A 24,150-nucleotide genomic window follows, 5' to 3' on the forward strand; every position below is an offset into this window, starting at 1 on the left:
GGGACATTACATTGTTACTTTTCTTCAATAGATGGCGTTGGCAGTGTAAAATATGTTATGACACGATATCGTGACATAGCATTATGTTATAATTTAATAGAGCTGACGCTTTTTAAGGGTTTTTGTTGATTTTATCGATTCAATCTACAAGGAAATGCTCTGGAATAGATTTTTGAGAGCATGTCAATTATACCTGATATTTTTTTCCGCGTATTTCCGCCATTTTTCGGCGATATCGGACTAACATATTTTTCTAAAATTTCCAATGCATTTCTGTTATGTCGCCTGCCATCTATTACCTGATAGAAAAATTAAAGCCCATATGCATTTTGTCCTGTCTTTATAGTTTTATGTCTGATTCTTTTTTCCTTCGTTTTCCGGTTCCGTGTTTCAAAATCACAACCTGTAACGGATGCATGCATTCTGTGCCGACGATACTCATTACTTGGTTATTTGGAAAATAAGGAATAAGCCATTATTGGCAATGCAGAAAATAGTTAGTGTACCTTAATTTTCAAGCGGTTATTCGGTTGATATTACTCCCATGTTTAACTGGTGCCTTATTTACAGGTATATGTTAAGTTTTGGTTATAGTCTAGGCTTTTCAAGATGAACATTATATCATTATACCTTACAACACTATGTGTTGGGGGTATTATAAGTTTGATTGGGCCAAAAATTATGTAACACCACGAAATATTGGTTTCCCATATAGGAAAGTATATATGGATCTTCCTATCTCGCCGAGCTGAGTCGATCTGGCTATGTATGTCCGTCCGTCCGTCTGTCCATCTGTCCGTCTGTCCATGTTAATTTGTAATCACTCTACAGGTCGCAATTATGGCTCGATCTTCACGAAATTGAAAATGGAGATGGGGTTAAGGTTAGAATAGAACCCTATTTCTTTTGGAGATGGTCACATAATATTAAGGGTTAAAATGGACCAAAAACTGAAAAAATTCCAGATTTTACAGTTGCTCTACAGATCACAATTATAGACCAATCGAAGCGAAAGTTAGCATGGGGCTACAGCCTAGGGCTCATCATCGAATCACAAATAAAAGAACAGGCCAATTCTGACCATTACGTAGATGCCGATTGTAAATATATCGGATATATAGCGAAAAATATACAACGTATATATGCAAAGGAAGGGGATGTTAGCTAGAATGCATATATCTCATGAATGGCTGGACCGATTTTTAGAAATTTTGTCAATTTAGAAAGCATTCTGTATAAAAGTATAAAATCTAAAAAAATCGCATAAAAAGGTGCGAATAATGATGTTAATATAAATTTTGTAGTATTTTGTGACATTTTTTTATTTTTTCATATTTTTTATCGCATGCGATTTTTTTGATTTGACTTATAATATTGAAATATACATTTTGTAATATTTGTTCACCTTACAACACAGGTTGGGATAATATATACAGATTGCAATTATCGTCCGATCCTCACTAAATTTTTCACAAGGGTAGTGTTAGGCTCACAAGGGCTAGGCCTATTGTTTTCTAAGATGTCCGCAATATATTTAGAGGTTGAAATGGACCAACAACTAAAAATGTTCCTGATTTTGTAGCCATTATAAAGGTCTCAAATATAAAGCAAAGGACACGAACTCTCGCATGAAGTTAGAGTTTACGACAGCGGGAGAATGGACCACTACTTTTGTGGGAAGAAATACCAAGATTTCCATTCTACCGAAACACTGAAAATAACTTACAGGCAATATCCAAAATACACAAAAGGCGATTTTCTGGCCTTTTTATGCTGATTTGGACATAAGGGGGCTTCTAACATATTGTAGTGTTGCAGGGTATCACATGGTCGACTCCGCACGACTTACTTGTTAAATCTTAAAGTACGATAAACCATTAAATCCATACGGACCATTTGAAAATTTTCTATACAAAAAATGCAAATCAAATTTAACTACTTAGCCATTTCTACTTTCAGTTTCAATTTTCTATACGCCTATCCATTTAAACTACGACAATAAAATGTTTGACAGGATCATCACGAGCTAAGGATAACAAATACGTTTTTCCAAGAAATATAACTTATAATGCAGTCTATGTTTTCAATTCTGATGGATGTGTGTGTGGAAGTGAATGGGTGTGACAGGAAACAAGTACTTGAATTGGGAAATGAAGGTGTTTGTAGTCGGGTACGTGCCATGGTGTGTGCATGTGCGTAGTTACAAAAGACCCTTTAATTTTCACGCAAAAGTCACACACACACAGGCATACCTACATACAATCTCATTGACTTGTTTACGGGAAATGTAGTAAGACGTGTTGCAATGACAATTCTATTCGAGCATTTTATGGATGAAGTACAAGTACAAAATACTTTACACTGAATGAAGTATATTCATTCATTCATTCAGTCTAAGAAAGCGTGTCATCCTCCTCACAATGACAAAGACAAGGAAGAGGATGTGTATGAGTAGAATCAAAGAAAAATATCATACACAAACTTTAGAAATTTGTACGACGACAACAACATTCAATGAAAACAATGTGCCATTAAGTGGGTGGTATGCTAAGCATTGTGACTGATTTGATGTTTGTTTTGGTGCTCTGCTATTTCAATTGATGTTGTCGTCTATGCTGCTGTGTCTTCCTTTGTCCCTGCCACTGCTGTTCATGATGATGATGATGTACGACAAGCAACATCACCGCAGTCCTACCACCGTAAGAGTTGTCTCGAATGGAAAAGTTGTAGACTGCCGTAACATACAAATGAATAAAATATATAAACCTTGTAAATGACAGTAATTTCCCCTTGATGTTTTTCCCTTTGCATTGTTTAACATCAAATTATTTGAATATCTTGAAGGAATACTCGCTCACTTACATATGCCAGAGAAGGTAATAAGGTGCCTTTAGTATTCTTATTTTTTACAAGAATACAACCTTTCCTTGGCCTTTTTACAAATAAAACAAAAATTCTGGGTCTGGCAAAAAAAAAAAAAAAAAAAAAAAAAAATCCGATTTTTTTTTAAATTCTCTTCATCCCTATATTTATGCCTGTATTTGAGCTAGTGGGAAAATGAAATATATCGGTCCACTTGTTTGAATAATAATAACTCTCCTAAAATATTAAATCAGTTTTCAAATTTCTTCAAACTTTGAATGTCCCAATTCCACAAATATAAGGGGTAATCATTTATATCCTCATTTCAGACGGTGTCGAGTGTAAAGAAAGACATAGACGCAAAGATAGGGTATTACAGAGTCAATATTTTGACATTTTGATGATATACCGTACCAATACGTACGGTATTGGTACCGTAGCATATGGAACCAGTTACCATATGCGACGGTAGTATCCAATTAATTGGAAACTTCACAGAAATAATATTTTGAGTTCAATTTTTGTGTTTATTCAAAACATTGTTCCTCTTGCTTCTTTATAATATTGTGCAATAGAAAATATAATAACAGGAAATTTTTTTTAGATTATGAAAATGGAGTTAAAAAATAGAAAACACGTATATCGGAGATTCGAAGTCAAACATAAGAATATTCTCCATTATATATCACTCTAAGTCACAAAAAAAAAAAAAAAGAAATTTCCATTTAAATTTACATGAAACAAATAAGCAAAGGCTTTAATTGGGCGGGGTCGACCACCAAGACGGCAATTTATGTTAAAATTTCTGCAGATCTGAAACAATTTTGACTAGAATGAAGATTTCCCTTAAGAAACATTCCTACATCTACTACACAATAAAGGAAAATGTTAAACCACCATCATAGATCTGGAACCAATATTTTCCAAACAAAATACAATCTCTAGAAATTCATCGGTATTTGATTTGGCTGTATTCGTCAAAGAAATCAGCATCAAAGTTAAGGTCTAAGGGAGCCTTTCATGTATTTGTGATTCCGTTGAATTTTGCATTGCTTCGCCTAAAATTGTGGTATATTTCACCAGCTAAATATATTTTCCAATGACCATCCAAAGTGCTAGGCCATATCTATTGGCCCTTAGGAGCGACGACAGCACAACCTAGACAATTTTCAAATATCTTCTAAAACAATAGGCTTTTATTTTGATCCTAACACTTCACCCATGCAAAATTTCCTGAAGAACGGACCATAATTGCGACCCGAATATAATACCCCAAACACATAGTGTTGTGAGGTAAAAAAAATTACCTCCAACCTTCCAAAGGAATTTGAAAATTTAAAAAAGTTGAAAAATACTGCTATAATCATAAAAATTCCAACAATGGAAGTTACTGTTATATTCAAATACGAAACTTGAAAAAATTCCGGTGAATAATGTCACTAAAATCAACTGCCGAATATAAGGAGAAACCGTTGTATGGGACCTACACGAAGACGTGGACCTGCATATGTCATTTTCGGTCACAGACCGATTGGGAACTTAAAATTTTAAATGTGAAAGATTTCCGTTTAAAAGTGTGACACAAAATATCGAATATATGGAGCTTTAATTTTACGAGGTTAAGTTTTATCAACCTAATTTTTTGCCGTTCGGAAGATAGAGTGATTTACGCAGATGGACAGACAGGTGGACGGACATCGTTTAATCGATATTGAATATTATGCTGATAAAGAATATAATGAATGACAAAATTATTATACCCTCCATATTATGATGGTGGGTATAAAAATAAAAAATAAAAGTAAGCAAAGGCTATAGTCGATCATGTGATACACTACAACCCTACAATATGTTAGAAGCCACCTTATGTCCAAATCCATTTTGGAAGATTTTGCTTTCGAAATTATTACATAGAGCACTGCCCAGATACAGGGTTGCCCATGTTCGACGGACCCATGTTTTTTTGGGCCCATTCTAATCGACGAGGCTTGTCCGCAGGCAAGATTCTTTGCGTCAATTGAATTTTGTACGGGAACAAATGCAAATCAATGTGAATAATCCGTTGTAAAGTGGACCGAGCCATGCCCAACTGCTGAGAAACGGCGTTTTTTTTTATGTTCTTGGCGACCTCTCAGCACTGACTCGTACGGCAGCGATATTCTCGGCCGATCGCCTTGGTCGACTTTTATATGGCCTCTTCGGATTAGAAAAAGCCTTACCAATCGAAAATTTTTCGTATAAACGCTTAATGGTGTTCTTAGAAGGCGCACTTCTCACATTTTTTAATGTTTTAAAAGCACGTTGAGTTTTCACAATTGATTTCTTCTATTGAATGTAAATTTCAACTATTTCAGAACGCTCGCGTGGCGTGTATTGGTTCATGGTAAAAATCTGCTTGGACTGACGCTTCAAATGCGGTATGTCATTAAGCGATGTGACATCTCTGCCAAAAGTTATGGCGTTGCCGGATGGGTCCGTCGAATATGGGCAACCCTGTATTACCCTTAGCTTCTTGACCAGGGACATTGTCACTCTGTTGTGCTGTTAGTTGTTGTGGTCATTTTACAGCGAAATTATAATCCAATCTTCATCCAAAATGCTGAAATCCCTGTCCTTAACTCTCTTCTCATGCACAATTCCGTGTCAATTGGTTTTAATTGTGTGATTAGGAAAATTTTTCTGATTTTGATCCATTTGAACCCTCAAATATTTTGCGACCATCTCCAAAGTCAAGAGGCCCCTCTGTATCTCCAAACTTAAACTCATCTATATGATTAGCTTATATACGATATTTGACGAATATAGTCATCAACGAAACCAGCATAAAAAACCAGAAGTTCGCCTTTTGTGTATTTCGGATATAGCCTGTAAGTAATGTTGGAATTTTTTCACACAAAAGTAGTGGTCCATTCTACCCGCGGTCTTTGATTCTAGCTTCATGCGAGATTTCGTGTCCTTTTGTTTCTATTTGTGATCTTTATAACGGCTGCAAAATCGGGAACATTTTTAGTTGCTAGTCCATTTCAATGCCTAAATATATTGCGGACATCTTTAAAAACAATAGACTTAGCCCTTCTGAGTCTAACCCTACTCTTTCGTGAAGATCGTACGATAATTGCAATATGTATATAATAACCCCAACCTGTGTTGTAGTGTGAAAAAGTATTACAAAATATATACTTCAATATAAAACCAAATTGAAAAAATCGCACGCGAAAAAATTATATAAAAAAATACCACAAAATACTACAAAATCTATACTAATATTTAGAAGATGACAAGAGGGCATTCTAAATTGACAAAATTTGTCAAACCCGGTCCAGCTATTCTTGGGATAGAAGCACATTGTATATATCTCGCTATATATATCCGATATATTTACTATCGGAATCTACGTAACGGTCAGAATTGACCTGTTCGCCTATTTGTGATTTCGCTAGGATTAAAAATGTACGCGGTTTAATGGAAAATTTGACTTTTATTTAACTCAATTTTTATGGTCTATTTCACCCGCTAAATATTACCCAATGACCACCCAAATTGGAACGCTTCTGCCCATTCCAGTCCATGCTAACTTCCGCGTCGATTGGTCTATAATTGCGATTTGTAAAGCAACTGCATGTTTTGGCCCATTTAAGCCCTTAAATAGTAAGCATCCCTTTTCAAAAGCAATTGGATTTTATTCTGACCATAACCCCAACTTCATGCAAAATTTCGTGAAGGTCGTGACCTGTAGCGTGATAACAAATTAACATGAACAGACGGACGGACTTTAGTGGAAATTACCTAATTTTTTTACATACAAGTCATGGTCTATTTCACCCGTTAAATGTCCAGTCCAATATAAAATACCTAGTTTATTGATCTATAGTTGTGACCTACAGAAGATCTGCAAAATCAGGATTCTTTTCTATTTTAAACTCTAAAAATTTTGCGCCCATTTCCCCCAATAATAGGCTTTAAATAATACCTCTTTTCTAGTCTTTACAATTGTATGTCTTTGCAAAAAGTCTATAAAGGGAACGCCATATTGTTTTGTGTTTTCGTATATTTGCTGGTTTTCCAGTAACAATGTTTCAAAAAAAAAAAAAAATAGATTTATAGATTTATTTATATATTTATTTATATTTTATATATATATATGAGGTTATAAGTATTACTTTTTTAACATTTCCTTTTCGTTACAATAAAAACTATGAGAGTCCCCCTAATGTCTTCCTATGTACATGAATTGTTGCCGATTGTTTATATGAGAGCATATGTTGTGACGTATTCTCGCAACTTAAAAACAATAGATTCTTGTTAACAAGAATGAAATTGTTGTACTTTGTCTGATAACATTTGAATGCGAGGGGTGTACACGTGATCCTGAGAGTTAATTAAATACTGACTATGACCACGATCCTCAGTTAATCCAGGTTAATCCAAAATCCTTGATTTCTCATAAATAATATAAAATGAGTTCCAAATTATTCTACAGAAAATTCATATTCCCACCTAATTTATTTTCTTTTCTTTAGAAAATCATTTTTTTGCTGGAGATGATTATTCTTGTTTCTCTCCAACATCCTTCGGTGCCACTTGATTCCAGCCTGACTCTTGAAGACGGCAATCATGAAATAATGTATTTAATTTAAATTAGACAATGCTGATTGCATAGCATTCCTCAATAAAATACAGAAATTTTACAACTTCTAATAGGAAATTAAATTGCGGTTCTAAAAAAGCTTAAAATGGTTTTTTTAAAGCGGCGTGTAAAAATAAAATTCTTTTTTTTTTTGCCGTAGATAATATTAAGTAATTTTTATGACGTACAAAAGCATTTTGTGAGCGTACCATAAGTTTGATTGGACCAAACAGTTTGCAATATTTCGAAAAATTGGTCATAGACCCACTATGTTGTGTATCTAGACGAGCGAGTCGATACTGATATATGTGCCCGTGCGTCTGTCCATGTTACTTTAATCAAAGCCAATGAGCCATACTTTTTGCGTACAAAATTAGCCGCCAATTATTTTTAGTACAAAATCTCAAAATGAGAATTTTTACATATCAAGTATATTGCAAAACATATACAAATATATTTTAAATTATCACTAGAATGAGATGTCCTAAGAAATGATAAATGCTAAACCACTGGCATTTAAATCAGTTTAATGTTTAAAATTATTAAATATTAGGAGGAGGTATCCATCCTTCAAAGCACATGCAAGGAAATAGCCAAAATGACTTTAAAGTAAAACAAATTCTTTAATGATTTACATTTTGTTTCGTATTTAAGACAACCTAACAAAGAATTCTATTCTTTTCAGTTTTTCTCCCTTTCTCTCTCTCTCTCTGTCCATTAATTTATTTAATACTAGCTGGCCCGGTCCGCGTTGCCGGCCCGTAGTTTTTGTCTATTATGCATATTTGTCAAAGCATAATTATTCAAAAATATTAATGTTATAAATGTTCACGTACTGGTCGATTAGTTTTTAATTTTTAGTCAAATGAGCAGTGATTTGGAATTTACTGTACTTTGTACACCTCATAATTGAGGGCTAATTGATTTAAGAATAGCCAAAGTTAATTACTTTTTTAAAACCATTAGCACCTCAGTATGTGCATTAGAGTCCTCATAAGTCCCCCTAACCATGTCGGTTTGTTTGTCCGCCAAAAGGTGGACTTGAGGGGGTTCTATTACAATTTTTATTTAAATACACCTTTTTAGACAAATACTTTGAAATATGGTAAAATGCGAAACATCGACCTACATTGAAAACTTTCTTCACCCCTTATAATCCAAGATGACAAATAGAGACCAAATCGAAAATATAACAGAACAACATAGCATGTCAAAGTGAAAAAATATCACGTGATTTAAATAAGTAAGATTAGTTTATCCACCTCATAATTGAGGTCATTACCGTAATATGGGAACTAATTTTATTTGTCATTTAAATTGTAAATTGGAGACCCCATAAAGTCCATATTTTTCATCATAGGTTAATTCAATGACGATTCAACAAATATTCGGTTCCGTGCTACTTTCTTACATTTGTAATTTGTTCATGTTTTCACAATTTATTTCACATAGATGTATATCCCAAATAACGTTCCCAACCAATATTCTCTTGGGGGTTACAAATTCAAAAGAATATAAATTGTTCTTTTCTGACCACACATTAGATGTGAAAGTGGACTTGGGGATACTCCAATGTGGGGAATTCACATGAATAAATTTCTATGTGGCAATTATCTGTACGATGGTTCCTTACCCCAGGGTAGCATAAATACAATTTTTTAGTCGTCAAGACCAATATGGGCCCTACTCCGAAGAAGTTCTCTACCCCCTTAGAAACAAAGATGCCAAATAAGGGCCAAAAATAGAAGAAAGTGGCGAAGACTCCAAAAATGGCTTAATCATACGATGGTTATTTATGATCTTAATCTTAAATGTTCAGGAAGAATTTTTAGAAGAATAGAAATCCTTTTCTTACTAAAAGTCTCATTCGCTCTACTATTTTGCACCCTTTATATTTGGTATTTTACTGATTGTACCCCCAAAATTTTTGCATTTTGAGCTCTCATTGGACGGATTATTGTCACATGAAAGAAGTAGGGCCACGCTTTGAAATAAGCCCCATTAAAGTACGTTTATATGTATGAGGGTTAACCCACTGGATTTGGATTTAAATTGTCATATCCATTACTTTTACTTCAATAAATCCTCTCAAAGTAGGTTAACCCTACAAAAAGTTCTAACGTAAACATGGCATTAGTCTTTTTCGGTCATTTTTGTTTGTGTAAATGTCTGCGCATCTTCCAGCTGAAGCACGATGTAGGTTCTGGAGTTGAAAGGTAGATGTCAGTTATCATCGTATTTCGCACTTATTTCATTTTTTTTTTTTTTTTGGTGAAAACTTGTATATAGTGAAAAATTATTCTTTATTTTGTTCACAAAAAATCCACTGAATTCAATATGATATTACAAATTGAAAAAAAAAATCTTCAACTTGTTCGCTGACTTTTTACAACAACTGTTTAAAGATCCTTACAAAGTTTGTCAATAGAATGTACATTTTATTTTAAAATTCAATTCCATTGGAATTTTTTTTCGAATTGTTGCATTGAGATCTCTTTTTTTCGTGATTTTTAACGATTTTGAAAAAGTAATTATCTTTTAACTTTGGTGTGACCGCATTAAATTATTTCGGTATCATCTATTCCGTTTCGCCACCACATAATTCGGTACTACCATGTAACACGCCATCAATTTCAGTTCTCAAGAAATCAATTCAATTAAATAAATTGGTATTAATATTCGAATTCAAAAATAAAATATAAAAAACACTACAAATGTACATTAGAAAAAAGTAAGTCAAAATGGAAAAAATCATGCAAAATAAAACATTACTATTGTACATTTCAAAAGTCAAAATGAAAATGTTAATATATCACATTTTTACGCGATTTTTTTGGATATTATCCTTTTCGGAGAGGAGACAACTCCGAATTTGTGTGAATCGTTAAAATCAGTCCAGCGGTTCTTAAGTTATAAGCGTAGTAACTAACACAACTTTCATTTATATATATAGATAATAAATTACTCAAGTTTACATTTCACTTAGACCTTATGGTAGAGATTCAAAGAAAATCCCCAAAATAAAATTGAATACAAACTACATAAATTAGAATTGCATATGAAGCTCTACAGGAAAGTTCAAGGAGAAGGAGAATATTCCTTAGGCGGAAAATACAGCATTAGAATGCTAACATTACCAAAGAACTAATTGGATTTTCTGGTAAAGAAAGATAGAATAAAAAAACCTATTCTGCATAAATGACAAAGTGTTTGTGTAGATTTGTGTCAAATAGTTTGTATGTGTGTGTATATGTACATAGAACACCTTAAGGCATTATTAAGCGTGTTCGTAGAATACATTCTCAATGTACTCTTTTCAAATCCATCCATTCTCTCGTCTGTCATCTCGGTTCGAAAAGAAGTGTGACCAATTTCTCATAATAAAGGGATATAAGCAACGTCTCGGAAGAAAAGAAAAAAAAAAAACGATTGCTACAGAAGCTCTTCAGACCAAATGTTAGCCAGCGGTCATACATCTATCAGTACCTGGGTGCGTATGTAGGTGTTCATACCATTCTGTATTCATACCGCTATGTTTACGGGTGAATATACTTTCTGCATTGTTTGTGGTAAGAGGTTTTTTCCTCGTTAAGGATCGGAACACAAGAGCAAAAAACGATGCCCGACAACAATCACCAATGTCGGTGCAAAAGGTGTGCTGGCATGTACAACGCCGGAATTACTAAGGAAACTTTTCAGACACCACAAAAAATGCCGGTATACGTCTTATACTACCTCATAGTCTCGTCAAGCTCAACAAAGGAGGCAAAAAAAAAAAAAAAAAACGTCAGCGGTATTATTATGCCGCGAGACAAAAACACACAGCTTACAAAGAAAACGAAATGACGAAGCGGAGAATGAAATTTATTTTCTTTACACCTTGCTAGCAATGTGTATCAAAAGAATAGTGCAAAAACTGGTATGGATTATGAATAGGTGAGACAGAAATGATGAAAGATGTAAACAAACTCGTTTGTTTTTTCGTCAAAATGCAAAAAAAAATGGCCATTGGTCTTTGAGTGGTAATATAGAATGTTTATTTTAATTAGTCGAGCTGTTTTTATATTCAATGGGGTTTCTAGAGGTAGAAGACAATCACTAGATATTTTAAATACGAAAGAATTCATAGATCTTCTATACATATAAGTCCTTCAGGAGATAAATATATGCCTTATCATATGACTGATACCAGCGATAAGTAGCTCAATGAAATAACGGTTTTAGACTCCAAAAAATTATTTTTCAGGATATTCAGAATCTATATGGAGCTATCTGTGTCTCTCTTTGTCTGTCTGCCTTAAAGTATCCGTAAAGTATAAAGTATCAGTATCCGATTTCACACTAATTTGTCAATCCATAAAATTTTCGGAAATAAGCGAAACCGCCCCTAAATCTGGTATTTCCCCACAAGAGGTTAAAACTTTCAAGGCAAATAATTTACCGTATAGAATGGAAATTAATTCACCAATGCTTTCTTTACCTTGTACAATTGAATGCTTGTCTGCCTGTACGTCTGTAGAAATAACTCTAGCTTTCAAAAGAAACGAAGCAGGTTGATAAAAGTCTTATGTCTGATTGAAATAGGTCTATATATAGTGTTTCCCATATTCGACGGACACATGTTTTTTTTTAAATCGAAGAAAAAAATAAAAATTTGGCGGTTGGTAATGTTAATCATTTAATTTGTTCCAAGTAGATTTGTTTACATCAATTTTTGAATATGATATCTCTCAAATGGCCGCCTCTGGCGTTGATTACGTATTGTGCCCTTTTTGCTGCATTTTCCATCGTTTTTGCCAACATTTCGGCCGGAATAGCGGCTATTTCGTCACGAATGTTGTCCTTGAGCTCTTCTACGGTCCTTGGCATGTTAACGTAAACCTTTGACTTCAAATATCCCCACAAGAAGAAGTCAGGCGGCGTCAAATCGGACGAACGCGGTGGCCAGTCCAAATCGCCATTTTTCGACATCTAACAGCCCGGAAACAAATTCTTCAGAAAATCAATTGTTATGCGACTTGTGTGCTGTGGAGCGCCGTCTTGTTGAAACCAGAACTGCCTCATACGCTTTCGACGAATAATTGGCATCACAAAATTGGTCATCATGTCGCGATAACGCTCCTGATTGATTGTAACAGCATGGCCAATTTCACTTTGGAAGAAAAACGGCCCGATGACCGTTTTCGCACTAACGCCGCACCAAACTTTGACTTTTTCGTCATGAAGAGGCACTTGTTGAATCTCCTGAGGATTTTCAGTGGCGTAAAAACGGCAATTTTGCTTATTTACGGTCCCATTCAATGTGAAATGGGCTTCATCGGGCATGATAATTTTGTTCCAAAATTGCTCGTCATCTTCGGCCATTTCGATGACTCTTTGGACCCATTCCAATCGACGAGGCTTGTCCGCAGGCAACATTCTTTGCGTCAATTGAATTTTGTACGGGAACAAATGCAAATCAATGCGAATAATCCGTTGTAAGTGGACCGAGCCATGCCCAACTGCTGAGAACAGCGTTTTTGGGATGTTCTTGGGGACCTCTCAACCTTGGTCGACTTTTATATGGCCTCTTCGGATTAGAAAGAGCCTTACCAGTCGAAAATTTTTCGTATAAACGCTTAATGGTGTTCTTAGAAGGCGCACTTCTCAAATTTTTAATGTTTTAAAAGCACGTTGAGTTTTCACAATTGACTTCTTCTGTTGAATGTAAATTTCAACTATTTCAGAGCGCTCGCGTGGAGTGTATTGGTTCATGGTAAAAACCTGCTTGGACTGACGCTTCAAACGCGGTATGTTATTAAGCGATGTGACATCTCTGTCAAAAGTTATGGCGTTGCCAGATGGGTCCGTCGAATATGGGCAACCCTGTAGTTCCACGTTTTCGTATAGGCTCCCATATAATTGTACCGACAGACTTAAAATTGTTTGGCTGTTTTAGTCACATTTCTAACACGAATTATCTGTAAATTGAAAGCAAACGTTTCCATTATATAAGAAAAATTCCTGCATAGAACTATCAATGTAGGTCTATGTCTTGGTATTGTCCCCACTGTACCTGTAATTTTTTGATATTCTGATGAGTTGTGTCACACTTTTCACAGGAAATGTTTAAATTATGAAATTTGAGGTTCCTAATGGGTCTACAGAAAACTTAACGTGAATTATTGTGTTCTACGGTATTCCACAGTTGGCCTGTCTGACGGTAGGCTTTGCTCAGTAGTTTTAAATGTTGGTTTAAAGAGTGTAGAAAATCCGAAATAGTGCCTTTACCCAAATAATATTCCTTTCAGTTAGCAAAATTTCTAACTAGGATTGGGATTTAGCATTCCAAAGCCTAGTCAAACATCGAACATTTTTTTAAGAATGAGTTCTAACTATTTCCTTTCAAAATGTCAAATGAACAATTAAAAAGGCGCTAAGTTCGAGCGAGAAACTTAAGAATTTGTAAAATAAAAATACTTTAAAAAATTAATTTTGAGATGTACCATTATATAGGTGCTATACATAGAGATGGATCTATATAACCAATTTCCTGTGTTAGGAGGTGACACCCATTACGAACCAAATTTAAAAATCTTCCGTTAAAAATGTGACAAAAATCATCAAAATAGCGGCTGGTACTCTAACATGAGGGCTGTGTGAAAATGTAGATCTTTGTAGATCAGATGTTTACCTTAAATGGGAGTTATATATAAAACGTGGGTTTTTTAAGAGATTTGCTGTCATGAGAGCTGGAATCCATTACGAACTCCGGAAAATAAATGTTGATTGTACTTTGGTGAAAAATCCGGAATAAGTCATCAAAAAACAAGTAAGCAAAGGCTACAGTCGAGCGGGGCCGACGGTTGAGTACCCTACAACACTATAATAAACGATACAGTTTATATACTGTACTCGAAAGAATTCCGCAAGATATTGTGACAAATAATAAAAGAAAACCATCGGGTTTCGTTCTCTAATTTTCGAATAATAGCAACTTAAACGAATTTGCTCATTTCCAATTTATTGGTAGATGTTGCACGTAAATGGTCTTCCTAGATCTGGAACCAATATTTCCCAAAGACCTATAATCTCTCAGAAGTGGCAAAAGATTAACATTTATTATTGGTGTTTGGCTGAAACGCATCTATATGAGATACAGACATTTGACTATATTCTTCAACGAAATCAACGTTAACGAAATAGTCAGAAGTGCTTCTTTCCTGTATTTGTGAATTCTACAAAGAATGGACATTTTCGTATTTTGTCTACAAAAGTTGGCAAACTATTTCGCACATTGAATATTTTTGGATGGCCATCAAAAACTGCTTGGCTTTTGCAATGTCCGGTAACCCCAATTCAAATGTGCGTGAGGATCGGGCTATAATTACAACCTGCTGACAATTTTGCAGTTTTTTGGTCCATTTCAACCCCTAGATATATTGCGATCATCTCCAAAAAGAATAGGCTTCTATTCTGACCCTCATCTTATACCCATGCAAAATTTCGTAAGGATCGGGTCATAAATGCGATCTGTATATGATATCCTGATATCCTAACTACTTAGTCTTGTTAGCTGTAGAAATATTACCAAATATTTAATTCAAAATGGAAATATGCCAAAAATATGACAAAATTGAAAAAATATGAGAAAATTTTAAAAAATCTATATTTTCATCTTTAGAGAGATATTTTTATGCGATTTTTTTAGACGTTGTTTCTTTCCTGCCAAGAGGCCATTCTGAATTAATGAGAACTGTTGAAATCAGTTCCGCCGTTCTCGACATATAAGAGATCTTTCAAGCATATCTTCTTTGATAGACATATATATCGCACATATCTTGCTATATATCCGTTTTGTTGGATGTTAACATCAATGTAAAGATCAGAAGTAACCTTGTCATGGCTTTGTGATTTTGCCGGGATTTAAAATATTCGCGGTTTAATGAAAAATTTTGAATTTTTTCAACACAAAAGATATGGTCTATTTCACCCGCAAAATATTATCCAATGACCACCCAAATTATTAGGCTTCTTCCCCGCCCTAAACTCTAGCTACATGCGAAGTTCCGCGTCGATTGGTCTATAATTGCGACCTGTATAGCTACTGGAAAATCCGACATTTTTTCAGTTTTTGGTCCATATTTTGCGATCGTCTCCAAAATAAATAGGGTTCTATTCTGACCCTAGCCCCACCTCCATTCTAAATTTCGTGAAGATCGGGCCATAATTGCGACCTGTAGAGTGATTACAAATTAACATGGACAGACGGACAGACGGACGGACATACATAGCTATATCGACTCAGCTCGGCGAGATAGGAAGATCCATATATACTTTCCTATGTGGGAAATCACTGTTTCAAGGTGTTACATAATTTTTGGCCCAATCAAACTTATAATACCCCCAACACATAGTGTTGTAGGGTATAATTAACCTTTCGAATGCCTATTCCATCATAGCATATCCCAATATTTTTGTCTATAAATAAAATATCATAAACTGATATTTTTCACGAAGTACAACCATTAAAAAAGTCAGTCTGTAGACCCTACTATATAATCTACTGGCAGAACCTAATGAACCACATATTCTACAGAAAAGTGACCAAGAATATATTTTCCATGTATATAAGACAATAAACATGTGCTATATAGAAAGAAGTGGTAGATAAGTGGGTTTCCCTCAAACAGTTGTGAACTAACAGATAGAACATCATAAACAAGTCTTCAATAAATAGAAACTAACAGATCTTCTAAAAACAGAAGACCATAAACAGGTCTACTACGGATATAGAACCAATAGCAGGTCTTCTACTACTGCCACATATAGATTTAAGATAGAATAAGAACTATCAACGGTTCTCTAATAGGTATTTCATTAACAGATTTCCTACAAATAGGATATCTTCCATAGGTAGGAGATTTAATTAATACCGTCACTGGCACTGCGACTTTGGAAAATTGCTAACGAATACCAGATCTAATGACCTGTAGCTCTTCACGCTAATAGTAGTATTTCCGCAAAGTCTATGCTAGAGATGTCCGCCGTTACGAATTGTGACTACGAGAACATGGTATTTCGACGTAATTTGCCTACCAACAACCCAGCCACCCATCATCTACATCCATTTAAGTTTCCTCCCTATTTATCATGTTTTCTTCTTCTTTTTTTAAGCATTCATCCATTGTCGCTTATTCATAGAAGTTTTCAAAGGGTATTGTATTTAGATGACAGAGCAAACACCTTTTGGCGTTTTACTCGTTTCCTTGCAGTGACACACACACACACAGTGAGTAAGCAGTTCAACACTAAGTAAATGCATACACCCCCACTTTCGTGTTGGTAATGTTTATTTACCAGCAACTACAGTGATTATTCTTTCGAGTTAGGGAGGTTTTTGTAGCCGAGTAAGAATTTCATTGGTAAATTCATTCGGTTCACATTTTTACTGCATTTATGTTGAAATATTTTTAATTTTTTCTAGATTATATTGTTTTGGTTTTCCCACCTTTTGGAAGACATGGGGTCGATCTGTATTACAGTTGCCGAATACGACAAACTTTTTTGCCGTTCAGTGCCTTTTCGGCCATTTGGGGAATTTTATAAACAAATGCAGATAAAATCAAGAGGAGAGAAATTTAAACGATATGTGAGAAAATACATATTACTCTAAAAATATTCCTAAATTAAAAATTCTTTCATATAAATAGAAGTTAGACCGATGACTAAATACCCTATGGGTAAATTCCTGGTTAACTTGGCAAAAATGCTATAACGCGGAAGTACGACTAATGACAAAACAAAGACCTTTCATCCCCAAACAGAATTTCCCACCCCACAGATTTGGACTTGACCATTTGGTGTGACACTTGGAGTTGTGCCAATCTAGTTCGATCGAAGTAAATCCCCAGATATAAGTATATATATGCTTAATTTGCCTCAAATTTGGATTTAAACATGTCTCTCAGTTTTAAAAACCACCAACCGAACGTATTGAGATACCCGCCTAAAATGGTACATATACAGGGTTAGATGAAAAAACTGCTACCAACTTCAGACTGCTGTCATTTCCAAGCCACTAGTCCGACAGCTATGTACATAGTTCCGTGGACACCGGTCGTTTGTATGAAAACTCTGCGTATGAGTGATATGAAATATATGAAACAACTCATACATCGAGCAACAGGTGTACTGAACTATGAATTACATTGACACGACTCTAATGACAGTGCCATTTAACAAAATACAATTTTATACGAATTAATTAACTGTACCCTTTTATACGCAACTAAGCACATTTTCTTGTTTCTGTTTACTTTTCCCTTTGGTCGACTACTTTAGTTTTTTTCTGCCTCTCCTTGGCTTAAATATAATTTTAGCTTTAAGCTTACTTCCTGCTGCCAGTCATGTTGGTATTTAGGATAATTGTTAGTGTTTTTATTTTGTTTTATTTTTTTGTTCTCATTTTGTTGTGAGACCTCTTTTTAGTGTGTATTTTTGTGCTCTCCTTAAATACACTAATGATGCAAATTGTTGTTTGGAGTGGTGCTACTTGATTCACGTTGATTACGAACGGTGCGTGTGAGAGCACAGTGTTATTCGTAGCATGTTGTTGTTTTTGTTGTTTTTCATTGCAATTTTACTTTAAGCAAGCTAGAGATGACATAGAATGGTTGGATGTCAACAGAGATTAATTATTTCAGAGAATTGTTTATTAACACAGGAAATAATTGCACGAAATAAGTAAAGTTCATAAGAATGTATAATTTGTTGTCGTTGTTGTTGTTTCAAGGTGTTGTCATTCATGTTATTTAATCAAGTTGTTCAAAAAAAAATATAGAAATGTTTATTGCAATTAAAATATTATTAGAGCAGTTGCTAAACTGGGGTCTTAAAGGTAAAAAATAGCGTTCGATGTTTAAAATGGAAGTGATTATTTAAGAAGATGGTGAATTAGAGTTGTCTAATATATTACTAAAGTGTAGAGAATATAGAATATATAGAGAATATATTAACATTGCCATTCTCTTGGTATTTCCTCGATATACTCACTTTAAACCCCCAGATATAAGTATATATGTGCTTAATTTGCCTCAAATTTGGATTAAACATGTCTCTCAGTTTTAAATTGGTACATATACAGGGTTAGATGAAAAAATTGCAACCAACTTCAGACTGTTAAAATTATTCCAGGGACAGCTCATTATATTGTTTACAAGCGTACAAAAGAATTTTTTTGAGAATTCTCCAGAAAAAAAATTATTCCTGATGGAATTCAAGCCTGATAGTGTGATTTCATTATATTTGGCTGAAAACCACAAAGCCACAAGTGGCTATATTGAGAGCACTCCAGCATTTAAATGTAAATAAATCTTTTGTGTCTCGTGCCATCGCTCGTAACCGTGATATTGGCGGCGAAGGCCGACATCATGGAAGTGGATGGAAGAAAACCCGCGTGGCAGTTGCCGAAAATGGTTCGTGAGCTGAATATATCGCAATATTCCATTCGGCAAATATTGAAAAATGATTACCCCGAGCTCATTTTTCAATATTTTCCGAATTGCCCATTGAAATTCCAAAAAGTGCAAGAAAATACAACGCAACAGAAAGAAAATAGACCTAAAAGAGCTAAAGAGTTGCTTCGCTTGGCCGTAAGTGGTGAAATGCCGTAAGTGAATAAATTTGTTTTTTTCCGATGAGAAAACATTCGTTGACCAGCAGTTCGTAAACAAACAAAATGATCGTTTTTGCTTGTCAAAGAGGTCAGCTGAAAATGTGCATCTTCGGTCGGCCACCAGAACTCAAGCGCCGACCATTGTGATGGCGTGGGCCGCCATAACAGCCGCAAACATTTTGGCCGCAGACCTTGGACATTCCAACAGGTCTCAGAACCATCGCACTAAGAATGGTTACAAAATGAGGTACCTAGCTTAATTTTCAGCGCGCAATGGCCACCAAAATCTCCGGGTACCAATCCGTTGGACTATTGTGTCATTTTGATATAGCTTCAAAATAACAGCACCGCCCAATTGATTAAAAAGGAGAGCAACTATGTCGAGTCAGTATTATAGTGTAAAAATTTAACTATTTATAACCTTTCAACACTATGTGGTGTCATAAGTTTGATTGGTCCAAACACCGCGAAATATTGGTCCTGCACATAGGAATGTATATGTGGCTCTTCCTATCTACAATTCAGACCTTGTACCTAAGTTAATAAGAAATTTCGTGCGAAAGGTGCCATAATTGCGACCTGACGCGTGATTACAAATTAACAGACGGACACCACAGCTGGATAGGACATCCTATGCCCAGGACCAATATTTTGTTACAAACTTTTTGGCTCATTTGAACTTTTATTATATAAAAAGTAAATTTATATTTTCTTGGTGTGTAGTTGGCTGGTAACTAGACCGTATAATTAAAATACTTCCTTGCCACCCCTTAAATAACACTTTTCCAAAGAACGGCTCTATATTTTAATTAGCTTTTAAAAAATAGTGGCTTATTTATTATTGAAAGTTTCCTGTTAGCGTTTATTAGATCTTGCACTACTTTACTTTTCCTTACAATATTAGTTCGAAAACTGAAGTTTCCGGGTTTTTATCGTGATAACCTATGTATTATAAGGAAATCAAATACATTTTGTTAATAAATTTAATTATCCATGTCCTTTTTTTTGTTTATTTCATTAACTTTCATCAATTGAGTACCTCGATAGCCTCTCTCTTGTTAGTGAATAATTTAATTTACCAATTTTAAAGCAATCAAAGTTGACAAGCAACAAAGGACTCAAGCCAACACCTAACTGTCCGGGAGTAAAAGTTTGTAAAATCACCGTACCCAATTCGAGGAAACTTCACTTTTGCTAAATTCCCCAGTGAAAGCAACAATCTGAAAACTATTTAAATTCAATTTTCGTATATATTTGTTGCATCCAAATACAAAACAATTAAAGAGAATAGTAGGTGGATAGGCAATCAGCAAAAGGTAGCTAGCCATGGAAGCAGCTGTACCAGCCAAAAACTGTGAAATCTTTTAAATGTGTCACAAAAATTGCTTTTTATTTTTTGTTCTTTCCTTTTGTTTTTTTTTCGTCGTTCGTACAAAGTATTTCAATTAAAAGTTTTATTTTCTGCCTAAAATGCTGCCAAAGAAGAGCACAACTACCCAGCACATTCTTAAAGGCGATCCCTACCAATGGCAAGGGTAATAGTGAACAGAACAACCATTTGCACCATCTCCAACAACAACACCTCCACTGTCTCCAGCCGTTTAGCAATTACATTCATGGGGTCGTAGGCCAGATTCTAGTGTTTAATAATTGGTTTGAGTTGGTTGAATACGCCATTTCGCCCTTTAAGAACCGGAAAATAACTCCCTTCCTTTGAGTGTGTCCTACATATCACGTGTCTGTGTTCGCCCACACAGTTTACAAACGAATAGTTTTAAAGCTACACAAGGGCGCATGGACGGACAACAATAAAACCTACGTTGGTGAAAAAAAAAAATACGCAGGAGAAACTTTTCCATTGTATGGCACTGGGAAAAGTTGGCTAGCTAGCAAACTGGATGGCTGGCAGCCTGGCTGGTTGACAAGACTTACCGACAACTTGCATCTGAGCATATGCTGTGGCGGTTGAAAATAATGGAGCATCGGCTGTAACTTCACAGGAAAAATTTCCAGATAAACCAAAGTTCACGTTGCGTATAACAACTTGAGTGGCATTCGAAACACTCTCCTGTGGAAGAAAGTAAAAGAGAAAGAGAAAAAGGAAAATGAATTGGAATGAAAAATTATCCTGGAACAGTTTTTTTTTTTTTTTTTTTTTTTTTTTTAATGTGAATATAAATAAAAAAATAGGTATGTTCATGGACTTTAAATTAAATGAAAAAAATAAAAAAAGAATTGTTAAACTTGAGAAAAATGGTTATATTTAGTTCTATCTCTGACAGAAACATACTTCTACAAATTTTGTATGATATATTCGATTTAGTACGGCCATAAGCAGGAATTTCGCTGCAAAAACATAGCAAGATCGTAGTATTTTAGATGGATTTTGAAATTGATTTTAGAAATTATGCATGACATATCAAATTCTAAAGCTTTAGACATACATAAAGTTTGGACTGAGAATTCCAAACTATATTCGGCTTCTTATCTGCTAACTGAATTATGCTGGTATTCCATAGGCCCTAAAGTGTACAGGGTGAGATGAAAAAACTGTAACCAACTTCAGACTGCGTCATCTCTAAGCCACTCGTCTTATAGCTGTTAAAATTATTCCAGTGACAGCTTATTATATTGTTTACAAGCGAACATAAGCATTTTGGTGAGAATTTTCCAGAAAAAAAGTTATTCAAGCGTGATAGTGATATTTGGTTAGAAAACCACAAGTGGCTATCGTTAGAGCACTCCAGCATTTAAATGTGAATAAATCTTTTGTGTTTCGTACCATCGCTCGTTACCGTGATACTGGTAGCGTAGCCCGACGTCAAAGAAGTGGACGGAAGAAAACAGCAACATCAGCAGAAATATTTCGAAAGTAAAGAAGCGACTTGATCGAAACCCGCGTCGCAGTGGCCGGCATTCGGCAAATATTGAAAAATGAGCTCGGGGTAAAGCCATTGAAATTCCAAAAAGTGCAAGAACTTACAGCGCAACAGAGAGAAAATGGACTCAAAAGAGCTGAAGAGTTGCGTCGCTTGGTCGAAAGTGGTGAACTGCCGAATTCGCCGTTCTCCGATGAGAAAACATTCGTTGTCCAGCAGTTTGTAAACAAACAAAATAATGGTTTTTGCTTGCCAAGAAGGTCAGCTGAAAATGTGCATCTTCGGTCGGCCACCAGAACTCAAGCGCCGGTGTGGGCCGCCATAACAGCCGATGGTCGCTCTTCGCTCGCATTTATCGACCGTGGCATCAAAATAAATGCCGAATATTATCGCGAAAAAATGAATGATTAAAAATGAGGTTCTTTGCTTCGTATCAAGCCCACAATGTCCACCAAAATCTGCGGATACCAATGCGTTGGACGATTGTGTCTGGAATAATAATACCAAAGTGTCGATCATCTCAAGCAAGCGCTTCGCCGGGAATGGGCCAAAATACCGCAGAGCAACATTCGGGCAGCGTTTAACGGTTTCATTGGGCGTTTGAAGGTCATAACTCGTGTCAAAGGTGAACAATTCGAACAAATCTAAACTTATTCTAAAATTTAATGCTATTTCCCACATTTTTTTTCTTTTATTCAATAACCTTAAAAAAATTATGGCGTTTGACTTTGTTGCAGTTTCTTTATCTCATCCTGAATGTTGTGCTAAATTCAAAATCAATTTCAGAAACTATATTAGTAGTAGTACAAAATTGATTTTTAAAGTGTCAGAAAGATTACAATATTAATAACATCCCCTTTCATTATTTTTGTCACATGAAAATGCCCATATTTATGTGTTATTCTTAATGAAATACCTTAAATACTACATGCAAACGAATATTGAATATGGCTTGTCACGAATAAAAATTGAATTAAACATTGCTCTGTCTGTTATGGATTTTCTTCGGTTATATTTTACTTACATCGACTTTTATTCCGGGATAATGAAAAACCTTTGTATTGGGATATTCGCCGGGCGTGTAACGAAAGAATTCCAATTGGCCACGATAAAATTTCACAGAGTACAGCGGTGCACCCTCCAGAGAATAGAGGCAACGTAATGTGACCGATTGACTGCGTCGTACGGCTGGTGGTTCAATGAATAAATTTACATCACGCAATGCTGCCTGAGCTGTGTCTGGAAGAGAAAAATATATTTGAAATGGGAATTGCGGTATAATATTTTTTTGTTAAATGTTTTATATAACAACTTTTTTTTTAAACAATTGTAATATTTATAACCAAATAATTAAAATTATTATTCAACTTTTAAAGGTATTAAAACTGGCGTCTAATTGTATAACTAGTATTTTTTAAAACCTCCAGGTCAAGTTCGAAGATAGGCTATATCTCTTCACGATATGGTATAGTTCCCATAAAACGGTACCACCCGATATTCGGTATTTTAGTGATTGTAGCCACATTTTTCAATGGAATTGTTTAAAATTCTACGTTCATTTCGGTAACTTAACCCTCTGGTCTACTTAGTTTTACGGTATATAACGGTACCTTTCAATTTTCGGGTATTTTGATGATTTTAGCTAGATTTTTCAATAGAATTATTTGATATGAGAAGTTCTTAATATGTATCTATGACTCTAACAAAAATTGTGTAATAGGCCTACGATTGCGCATAGACCCCATATAAAATTACCTACAGACATTCGGTATTTTCATGGTTTTAGCAGAAATTTGTCTATGTAGGTCCACGTTCAACCTCTCGTCCTCCTCGATATTCAACATTTTGATTTTCCTAATAAAAGCCAGCCGAGTTGAGTCAATTGGTATTTCGATGGGTTTTTGACACATTTCACGGTAGTCTTAATAAACATCTTGCATTAACAATATTCATCTTGCTATAATGGATCCATTTGGATTATATATTTCCAATTTGTCATCTTAAGTGGATATCTTAGATTTTTTCTATTTTTGGTTCATTCCAGACAGCCGGACGGACGGACATACATACATAGCTAGATCGACTCAGCTCGGCGAGATTGAAAGATCCATATATAGTTTCCTATG

The 24,150-nt window shown here is 35.1% G+C and overlaps 1 protein-coding gene across 1 annotated transcript in view; it reads right to left on the reverse strand.

Moving 5' to 3' along the window:
* The window catches only part of LOC101891409 (uncharacterized), a 101,545-nt gene extending 77,743 nt beyond the window's left edge, over positions 1 to 23,802 (reverse strand). Inside the window, exons 1-3 of the mRNA XM_059124900.1 lie at positions 23,784 to 23,802; positions 23,049 to 23,263; positions 21,078 to 21,213 (exon numbers count right to left, since the gene is read on the reverse strand). Of these exons, the coding sequence (XP_058980883.1) occupies positions 21,078 to 21,213; positions 23,049 to 23,263; positions 23,784 to 23,802 (370 nt within the window). The remainder of the gene's footprint in view (positions 1 to 21,077; positions 21,214 to 23,048; positions 23,264 to 23,783) is intronic.
* Positions 23,803 to 24,150: the final 348 nt, after the last annotated feature.

Source organism: Musca domestica, unplaced genomic scaffold, assembly GCF_030504385.1.
Source record: "Musca domestica strain aabys unplaced genomic scaffold, Musca_domestica.polishedcontigs.V.1.1 309, whole genome shotgun sequence".
Lineage (NCBI taxonomy): Eukaryota > Metazoa > Arthropoda > Insecta > Diptera > Muscidae > Musca > Musca domestica.